Source organism: Ooceraea biroi, chromosome 2 (genome assembly GCF_003672135.1).
Source record: "Ooceraea biroi isolate clonal line C1 chromosome 2, Obir_v5.4, whole genome shotgun sequence".
NCBI lineage: Eukaryota > Metazoa > Arthropoda > Insecta > Hymenoptera > Formicidae > Ooceraea > Ooceraea biroi.
The window spans coordinates 3,249,462-3,259,636 of record NC_039507.1 but is presented as its reverse complement, the minus strand read 5'-3'; the positions used below and the strand labels follow the sequence as shown (position 1 = coordinate 3,259,636).

Here is a 10,175-nt window from a genome sequence, read left to right as displayed (position 1 = left end):
TAATATATAAAATACTTTCGACCATTATCTCGAAATCTTATTGCATAAACCGATGATGGAATTAAACGAGATTTTACACGCAGAAGATTGATAAATATGCGAATGAATCATTTGTGAAATGGCGCGTTCACGAGTTTGTTTACGTACCTAACCTGACTCTAACCTATTCCAGAGCGGAGACGCGCACGCGCCGCGTAGCATCGCTCACCCACGCTTAACCAGCTATTCAACAGGAGCGCTCGGCGGGTTGCACGGCGAACGAGTGTGTTGTGACTGGTTGGTGACTTTGACGTTTCACGTTCGGTGATCTGCATTGCGAAAGGACGGACGTACGTCGTACGATATTCGCGAGCGAGAGTCGCAGCGACGATTGCAAAGCGCTCTCCGCTCCGATCGTGAATCATGGCTGGTATCGTACCGCTGTCTGGTAGATCCGGCAGAAAACAGTGGACGCTGCACGGTAATCATCTCTGAATTGCGATTTCGTACGCTCGAGGGAACACGAGGGAACGCGAACGCCTGGAAAACAACCGGGACAAGGGCACATAAACTGTTTACGTCTGCGAAGCGCACGTGACTTATGACCAAAAAAAAACGATGGCGCGACATACGATGCGTTCTCGTTACCCTGTCTTTTGCGAACGAACAAATGCCTAATTGTCGAGCGGAGCTCGATGGAAATTAATCTTTGACGATTAGCCGCCGGAGACATTGTTACGTTGCAATGTGGAATTAAATAAGTCAATAAAGCTCTAACTTCAGGTTACAGATAAAGAAAATTTATTAATTGATTAGACACAAAATTAACGACATAATAATAATTATTATGTATCAATAAAAATGCAAACGCAATTTGAGTAAAACTTGGAAAGTTACTCTTAATTAATTGCAGTTGCAGTACACCGCTTATAGTAGGAACTACGCATAGAACTCATTTTTCAGTATTAACACACTTCATGTGACGAAATAATGAATCATGAGTGAACAATTTGGTAACTGTAAATCCTATTAATAGATGGACCTAAGGGTTCTCTTAGACGGCTACGCTCCCGATTGGCGGAGGATGGCTGTCCAGAATCTCAAGTGATTTTGGCTAAACAATTGTTGGAGGAACGATGCGGTAAGCAGCAGTACAAGTTCTTTGCCAAAGCTTTTCCCACATCAGGTTGCCTACCTTCAGTTTTGCTGCATATTTATTTTATCTAACGTAGAGAATGTGCATTTTAAGAGCTTGACATCGATAAAGAGGAGAACGCAAAGTTGGGTGTGTATTGGCTGACGAAAGCCTCAGAGCAAGGAAACCTGGAAGCAACTGATATCCTCAGGAAGTGCCTAGCCACAGGCCGCGGTATCACCAAGCATAACTATTACGACGTGAAGAGCTGCCTAGACATGACGCAAGACGAGAAATTGGTTAGAAAAGCGGCGAGAGAAATGTTCATGAGGTGAGTAGCTTGATGTTAAATGATTAAACAAATACATCGCATATACCATGTACTGAATACGAAATGTCTTCTCTGTCAGCTTGTCAAATGGCGAGGACTTTATTACCATGGAGCAGCTGCAAAGACGCATGAGAAATGTGTCATCACCGTCGACCAGTAACTTTCACTCGAATGACGTTTCTAGCAACTCGTCGCAAAAGGACAATGATAACGATTGCTTCCCCAGAAACGGGCTTCCTGATGACTCCGCGTCCGTGAAAGATGAAGAAGCGAGTGACACTCATGGTAAAGGAACTTTTCTTGGAATTTTCTACGGTGTTGCATTCTTTCTGTGTGCTTACAAGCATATCCTGCCGCATAATTGCAGACTGGGCGAGTCATCAAGGCGAGAAGATCACGGAGGCCGCTCTAGTCTCCGCGGCTGCGAGCTACGCGCGTGGAATGCTTCCGATAGTTTCGCATGCCCTGTGCATGGTGGATCCAGCCGAATTGGCGTTGGACACGGTGCCGTTGCTGCAACGGCCATTCGTTCACCCGCTTGCGTCGCTGAAGCGCCTTTACAGCTGGCTGGTTGAAACGCTAGGTCGCAAAGGGACGTCGATCGGGAAGATTCTCTTTACGTCAAATCTGCACGTTCTCCTATTACTCTTACTGTACTCCTTGTTTGGCACGGAGAGCCTATTACTTTTTATACCAATGGCCTTCTATTACTTATCGTTCATAGTTATGGTGGTGGCCACTTTTCAAATGCTGCAGCGGAAACGCGAATTTAACGATTTCCGCGTGTGGTCGGGCCTGTTCTTGAGCTACTCGGGCGGCAATCTAAACCCCGAGGAAGCGGAGTACCAGTTCTGTCGTAACAATCTGAAACCGTACGGTCATTTTTTCCTCGCGTTGCTACTGAACTTGATGATCTATCCGCTGATAGCTCACCAGTGGACTCCGCAATCCGAATTTACCATAATGGCGGTCGCTCTCACCCTCATCACGCTTTTCAGTTTCATGTGGAAGACCTCGTCGCGGTTTCCCGACTTCCTAGCCCTCTTCAGCTTTGGCGTGCACGTTCTCGCCAAGTACCCCTACGAGACGGACATGGTTGTCGCGCAGGGTTGGAGATTCCTGGATATCAGAGTGCCGACGTTTGCGTCGTACGTAGTCGGCAACGGCATCGAATTCTGCCTGAACTTTCGTGCGGTATTTTATCTTCTGATACCGGCAGTCTTCGCGAAGATGGCCGCGAGAGACGGTTGGCGTGGCACGTATCGAACTTTGATACCTCATTGCGTTACCCTGAGCTGGTGGCAGATAGCGATCTTCAGTTCTCAAGGTGCCACGTGGTACGGTCTAATCAGAGGCGCTCTCGCGCTTGTCGGTATGGTCTTGTTTCTTCCAATTGCTAGTATAGCCTCGATTATCTTGCCGATCGTTGCCGCTGCCAAATATTTGTCAGAAAACGACTTGGCAATGAGAATAGCGGTTACCGCTCTACTCGGAGGAATGCCATTCTTGGCTTCGTGGTATCTGAGGAGAACCAGAGCGCCAAGATTCAATTGGATCATTACACTTGTCCAGGTAGGTCCACATCCTGTCATATTCCTCATAGATTTGGACACCTTCTAAAGTATTTGTTTACATCTACAATTGACCGTGAACAATTTCTGTAGATTGCTCTCGGCGTTGGCGCTGCGACGTTCTTATTGTGGCCGACGATAATGGAGTATAAACAGGAATCCGACGTAGCATCATACGACGTTTCCACCTTAACGTGGGATCAGTATCAGAACTATTGCCATCAACCTGCCTGGGAGGAGTTGTCATCGAAAGCGCAAGTGCAGGTGCAGTGCACTCAGTTGGAGGGCGTACCGATCTCGTGGGAAGGCTACGTGACGAATATCAAGCTGAAATCGATCAAGAACAACATGGCTGTCGTCCTGAACAAATTGCCCGACAATATTAAAGCAATACTCAGTTGCATGTACGGAGAGCCGTATCAGGAGGACTGCAATTCCGGCGACGAGACTCGTAGGAAGAACTGCAAGCACATCACGAGCATCCAAAAGAAGAAAAGCAAGTGCCATCTTCTGGCTTGGAATCAGTACGAGTTCGAGATTTTCGTGAAAATGAAAAACGGCATATGGGGAAGCACGACGGAGATACGCCTTGTCGCGGACCATTCTTTCACCAATTTCAGCCTGAACATATATCCGGGCGACAAGATTTGGTTTTCCGGCACGCTTCTGAACGACGGCTTGGAGAGAGAATCTCTCCTCGGCGGCACCGATCCACACGTCGATCTGGAGGCAGCGGGATGCCTCGCGTGCAACTCTCTCGAGTTAAACACGTCTTACAAACGTCACAGGTATCATATTAGCTTAAGCTCTATCATTGGAGATCTTTGTCTCAGCGTGAAGACTGTATTGAACTTTTTGTTAAATCCGATCGTGATGTTCAAGTAATCACGATTCTATGTGATTGAATTCCCCCAGATCTCTTTGGAGCTTCTTAGACCTGATGAATCGGTATTACTACCTTAATGGCTATCTATATTGTTATAATTAGTTTAATATGACCTGTCTTAAAGATAAATTACCCTGCTAGGAAATTTTCAGATTGGGGAACGAGTAAAATTTAAGAAAGCAGGATTATGTAGTATTTAATATACGCTAAGAAAATGTTTTTTATAAAATATACAGTTCGTGCAGCGTAAATCACATGCTCCGTTTATTCTAAAAGACATATTTTCGCGTCGTAAAACTGATAAAAGATTTAAGTTTTCGGCGCAACAACGTGACGCAACTGATGACGTTTTAATTTGCTGAATATCATTTTTACACGTATAATGTCCTTAATATAATCTACGCAATACCATCTATTACACTAGATAACTACGCAATGTACAGTACAATTTGAAAGTTGAGAGAAAAAAACTTTGTTACGTCAATAACATTATGCGAAGTATAAGTAAAGGCAGCATTTTTCTTGAATGTCTGACACATATGTATGTCATATGTATGTTATATGTGTGTATGATATGAAAGTAGAAAATAGTGCGTTTCGATGTTACCGACGCCTCAGGCAGCATATAGTAGTTACGTTAGGCTTTCATAAGTAAATCATAATCTGCTTCGGAATATTAACATATATTTTAAGATCGATATATTTTCCTAAGCATTACTGCCAACAAAAAAAAAGAGAGAGAGGGAGAGGAATGCTTAATATTTTTGTATTCCGTTTTCGGAGACTGATTGGAGACGAGACCTTGTTTTAATATTGTAAGTTGTAAAAATTGCATTTTTAGGTTTATAGAATATATATACATATTATCATTCATTAGAAAACGATGAAATTTTAGTTTGTACGGCGAGCTAGGCAGTATGCAACCTATGTAATGTACTGTAAATAATTTTAGATTATTTAGCAAGCTATTCTTATGTGAAAGTAAAATATGATGTTTATAGAAAATATTGTGTAGTGGCGACTAAACATGAAGAGCACTCTGTTAGGATATCGTGAAACTCGGTTACTAAAGTGATGCTCTTCCGAAGGACTAGACACGTATGTACAATATGAACAGCAACATCGATGTTAAGTGTTTAGATCTACTAGAATTATAAATGAGCATATCTGTCTGTAGAGCTAAAGACACTTCCATCACGTTGTATCGTACAAGGATATAGGAACTAAAACGAGAGGAATGATAGTAAAAAGATAAAACAAGACATGGATGTGCCTTCGTATTTTCTGTTTAAATAATTTTATCGTTGATGATAAAAATATAATCTATTTCCGCTTCCTCAAAGCAAACAAATTAAACGAGTTAAAATGTGTTAAAACATCACGAATTCTTACATTCTGATGTACAAATGTATATTTTTGTCAACGTGTAGTAAGAAATCTAGCGCAGAGTTAAAAAAATACCTCGTTCCAATATATTAATAAGTGATAAGTTTTAATACTCTCGTACCTCGTATAGAAAAGATGCTTTTTGGTTTAGAATTATAGACATATTTATTTATATTTGGCAACAGATCATGATACATTATTGTTTCGAATGATAACATCATCTCGATAACAAGATTGTTTATTAAATGGCTTGGTTCCCTTTTTTCTCAATTTCCATATAAAAAAACTACAATACAGAGAGTTATATTATGTAATTACTTTATATCGAGATACAATAGAATCTCCCATATTGCGTATTTTAATGCATTGCACTCGCATGCAGTGTTAGTACGTGTATAACAGTCTGTTTAAAATCATGGACTCGAAGATCATTCGTGAACAACTGCGGATGTAAATTTGTTTTTATGCAACGTGGGAGCTTCGTGTATACTTTAATTTCCTGTATGTACAGATAAAAAACCTATATTAATAAAGTCTTTTTTTCGCAGTATTTAATCTGTATATGAAAATAATTATTCCGAAAAGTAAAAGGAAGAGAAACTGCCCGAATAGAAATTAAAATACAATTACAAAATATAGAAATTACAATTCCTATATTTTGTCTCTCTAAGCAAGTATATCCTCTTATCCCTTATGTGTGATGTATTTCCTTAAATACCTACGACCACTGCACTTGTTAGAATTAATTTATACAATCGCATATCACTTTAACCAAAAATTTTGGAGAGATATATCACCTTAGATCTTGAACGTTCGCTCGAAATTAAATGTATATGTGTATAATACACAAAGTTTTCTTCAAGACCCGTCTAAAGTACAATTAGCATTATACACGTGACAGTAAATAGTTAACTATATATACCTTTCGATCCTATGTATTTTTTTAGAAGTCAAGTATATAAAATCTTATTCTTGCCAAATTTTCCTGCAGCATTAAAAGAAGCAATAACTTTGGTTGAGAAACTAATAAATACATTTATATTTTTATGTGTATTATAAAATGAAGTAAATAAATCAAGTGAACATATATTGATTCCGACAAACGAATATAGAGTGACACGTACGAGAATAGGAACGAATTGTAGAATATAGTAGAACAGAGGAATTCAGATTTCGAATCAATTTATGAATTTAGAATAGTTACATCTATACGCATCTCTCCTTTACCCTGCCGAGCTTGCAAAATAATAATAATAATAATAATACACGCTAACTTTTGGAGCAATAAAGACAGTCTTCAGATTCGCACTTTTATGACTTACATTACAGTTACGTATGAAAAATCCTGGATAAAGGAGAAATCGACAAGCTGCTTAAGATACGCTACCTAAAAATATGACTTAGTAGAAACGCTTTCTGCTCTTCTCCTGATGCTTTTGGTACTGCATAATGGCAATGACGACGCAGACCATTAATACAAGTGCGCAAAAGAGCATCAATAGAAAAAGTTTTGTATTACTCATGCTAGATTGTTTCTCATCCTCCACGCGTTCTGAAACAAAAGGACGAAAATGTTAAAAAACGGAAACATGTGTACGTGCAATACGATAGTATTTTGTTCGACTGTATACCTCTTGGCGCGTCAAAGTACGCTGCTGATGGCACAATTTGAGATCTGTCTTCTTGAGGCTGTAAATCAAATTGTTTTGACTTGTTAATTATTCTTACACTCATACAATTTTTATATTTTTATTAGATATATTAGTTTAACTAAAAATTAATGATATTTAAAAATTATTTAATTAAAACTTAGCTATATACTATAGAGTATATAAATAGTATAATTCTTTATATATTTATTACTGTTCTGTCATGGAAATATAAATAAAAGATGAAATATTTAAGTGCTTACATCATCTGGTGACTCCAGTTCGAATAAACGAACCGACAATATATCATGATTGTCCGACAAATCACCCGTGGTCGCGGAGATTCCAATATAGTATCCTGTTGGAAGTCTAATCTCATTCACTATCATGCATTCCTTCCACGCCATTTTGTTAGCCATATCCGTGAAAACTGCAAATAAAAATCGAATAACTTTAATAAAAACATAGTAAAAAGGATGTCATTGATATTATATTATTTTATCTCACGTTCCAATCCACACACACACCCACACACATACAACCTCAAGCAGAAGGTAATTAAATAGCTAACGCAAAATAAAGACATAGTATAATCCACAATAAGACAAAATAGAAAATATGAAGTATAAAGAGAGTATGAAGAAAAAATGTTTAAATAACGCTTTAACAACGATAGCTAATGGAAATATTGAGTAAATTGCAATATTCAATTGCGTCCGACTTACCAGATAAGACGGAGTTTTCATATCTTATAGCTATGTGTGTATCGTATTCTACATTTCTGAACTTTGCCTCGCATCCTGCAAGTTGTGTATGAGTACCATCACGATCGTGATCATAATGTAAAGTTCCATTATTGATCATGGCCGAGACATAAGGATGTTGATGCTGTAGGTAAATTTATGAAAATATTATGAAAATATACAAAAACAAAAGAATTTACATATAAAATACCAGAGTTATATCTATTTAACTTTAAATGTAAATGTATATTATGTGAATCAGGATATCCTCCCCAAGTACCACAAATAGTGGTACAAATAACTAAAGACAATCATGTATCGCTAAAACTTAATAATTGATTGAACTCTACCTAGAACTTCGCAGTTGTATTCAACTTACATTATGCTGGCCATTATGATTGCTGTACGTGTCGACTATTATTCCTAATCCTTGGAAATAATCTTGATTTCCAAATACTGGACCTGATTTCATTCGTTCTTTGGCATACCAAATAACAAAACCATCTCCAAATAAATCTTTCCCCTTCCCATGTACTTTAAACTGAATTTGTAATTCCCAATTTCGTACATTGCATGGCTACAAATGACAAATTTAAAAATCAATTAACATATACATACATGTGTTACATTTGTATATAAATTCTATGTTCAAATTAAAATCACAACTACAATTATGAGCAGAATACTTACAACAGAATTCCATAAGGCACCTTGTTTACTTTGTAAATCAGGTGTTAACCTGATGTAATTATTCGTTACCATTGTACTTCCCATAAAGTCCCAATAAGGTATCGTCATACCTGTGCCTGTTTATATGAAATAATTTCATGAATATATAAAACAAGATGTAAGGTAATACATAAAAATCTGTAGATTTTATAAATATATATCAATAAAATCAACATTTTGATTATATAACAATATTGATTTCATATTATATCTTGAATACAAAAATAAGACAAGATAAAATCTTACATAAGTTTGTAATATTGAATTATTATAAATTATCTCTGGCATATTAATATATTATTTATATTATTTAATTGCTTTATATTATTAATCTTCACATACCATTCCTGTCATTGCACTTTGTGGAAGTTTTTTGCAAAAGATCTATATTTCATATTAATGCTTTTTTCTGCTATAATACCTCTTTCATATATTACACTCATCTAATTCTGTGACTTACGACAAACTGCTTTTATACAGAGTTGTAAAACACGTAAGTTTTTATAAAGATAACAAAGTGTCGAAAATAACTTCTGCGTATCAAAATAATGTTCGTTGCTTAACCTCACACGCACACGCAGTGTGAGCGGGTGATTTTTAATTTAGAGTATTTCAGATAAATCATAAATGAAGAAATGAAAAGATGAATCTGCCTCCGTGCCAATATGCGTAATACAGAACCTTGTCACGTGCGATATTGAGACGCGCGGATAAGGATAATCGAAATCGGCAAACCTTGATACGGCTTGATCAGAGAATGTTCTCGTTTCATGTAATCCTTCGTGTTCCAATCGGCGGCGGAAGACTGCAAAACGCCGACGAGCAGAAACAGCCACATGATTGCATTCATGTTTCCTTCCTTGCGTCTGTCAACGGAGCGATCCTCAAACGTTCACGTCACTAAATTATAAATATGCGGAATTGCGGATGGCTGCGGTGTTCGCAGCAGCCACCACTTCAGTTTGCCAGACCAAGCGCCACTCACGCAGGCACGCACTGACTCTCCGTGGCGCTAACCTACCAACGTCACGAATACAAGTCACCGCGATACTACCAAGGACTACAAATACTGTAGTTGCGTAACTTAAAACAGAATTCGCCGGTCGGCAGATATTATTTATATTTTTGTCTTATAAACAATAAATAATTATTGTAATTAGAATTTGCTACTAATATTAATAGTGTGATACAATTGTCATAAAAATTATGGCCCTTATTCAGAACGCCTGAAATATCAGACTACGTATTGGAGATTGGAATTTGACCAATCAGAACAAAGCAGACCAAGAGTGCTTTGTTCTGATTAGTCAAATTCCAATCTTCACTTCGCAATCCCCAATACGTAAACTGATACGGACTTTACAACGATAAAAGTGATTGAACAACCACCTGAGTGATTGAGAAGTCACATTGAAGGCATTTTTATCATTGTAAACGCGTCTGAATATGAGTCATAATTTTTATTTGAGAAAAATTTCAAATCTTATCTTCATGTTCGATAATTATTACGTTTACTTTTTATTAACAAGTCAACTTGAATATTTATCGACTCGCTATTTAGTGAATTTCGAATTCCTATGTTTATAATGGTCAGCATAAGTCAGTTACGAATGGGATGGCCTATAATTATAAATATTTTTCGCGGGTGGCGATCATCAAATTTCAGACGGGTGTAAGAATCGTTGATCCTTAAAAAATCACGTTTCGCCGGCCGGATCGTTCGCGCACGACAATGGCGCGTCGTGCGCGCGCATGCGCAACGCGAC

The 10,175-nt window shown here is 38.0% G+C and overlaps 2 protein-coding genes across 2 annotated transcripts; one reads left to right on the top strand and one right to left on the bottom strand.

Annotated features, from left to right (window-relative positions):
- Positions 1–192: 192 nt before the first annotated feature.
- On the top strand, positions 193–5,834 carry LOC105281759 (wolframin). The gene is made up of 6 exons (XM_011343198.3): positions 193–460; positions 1,016–1,120; positions 1,229–1,445; positions 1,525–1,730; positions 1,813–3,017; positions 3,110–5,834. Exons 1-6 carry the CDS (start codon positions 403–405, stop codon positions 3,899–3,901), a joined length of 2,583 nt encoding a protein of 860 aa, XP_011341500.1. The 5' UTR covers positions 193–402; the 3' UTR covers positions 3,902–5,834.
- Positions 5,435–9,428, bottom strand: LOC105281758 (vesicular integral-membrane protein VIP36). Its single transcript, XM_011343197.3, has 7 exons — positions 9,145–9,428; positions 8,371–8,486; positions 8,060–8,257; positions 7,663–7,825; positions 7,201–7,367; positions 6,920–6,977; positions 5,435–6,840 (listed from the first exon to the last, which is right to left on the bottom strand). Exons 1-7 carry the CDS (start codon positions 9,257–9,259, stop codon positions 6,689–6,691), a joined length of 969 nt encoding a protein of 322 aa, XP_011341499.1. The 5' UTR covers positions 9,260–9,428; the 3' UTR covers positions 5,435–6,688.
- Positions 9,429–10,175: the final 747 nt, after the last annotated feature.

Excerpts from the sequence above, each read along its gene's own strand:
- LOC105281759 (XM_011343198.3), top strand. The coding sequence starts at position 403 with ATGGCTGGTATCGTACCGCTGTCTGGTAGATCCGGCAGAAAACAGTGG. Across the intron at positions 1,446-1,524 it reads GCGAGAGAAATGTTCATGAG|CTTGTCAAATGGCGAGGACT; the intron begins GTGAGTAGCTTG and ends CTTCTCTGTCAG. Across the intron at positions 3,018-3,109 it reads GGATCATTACACTTGTCCAG|ATTGCTCTCGGCGTTGGCGC; the intron begins GTAGGTCCACAT and ends CAATTTCTGTAG.
- LOC105281758 (XM_011343197.3), bottom strand. The coding sequence starts at position 9,259 with ATGAATGCAATCATGTGGCTGTTTCTGCTCGTCGGCGTTTTGCAGTCT. Across the intron at positions 8,258-8,370 it reads GTGCCTTATGGAATTCTGTT|CCATGCAATGTACGAAATTG; the intron begins GTAAGTATTCTG and ends TGTCATTTGTAG. Across the intron at positions 7,368-7,662 it reads TGAAAACTCCGTCTTATCTG|TTTTCACGGATATGGCTAAC; the intron begins GTAAGTCGGACG and ends TTTTATTTGCAG.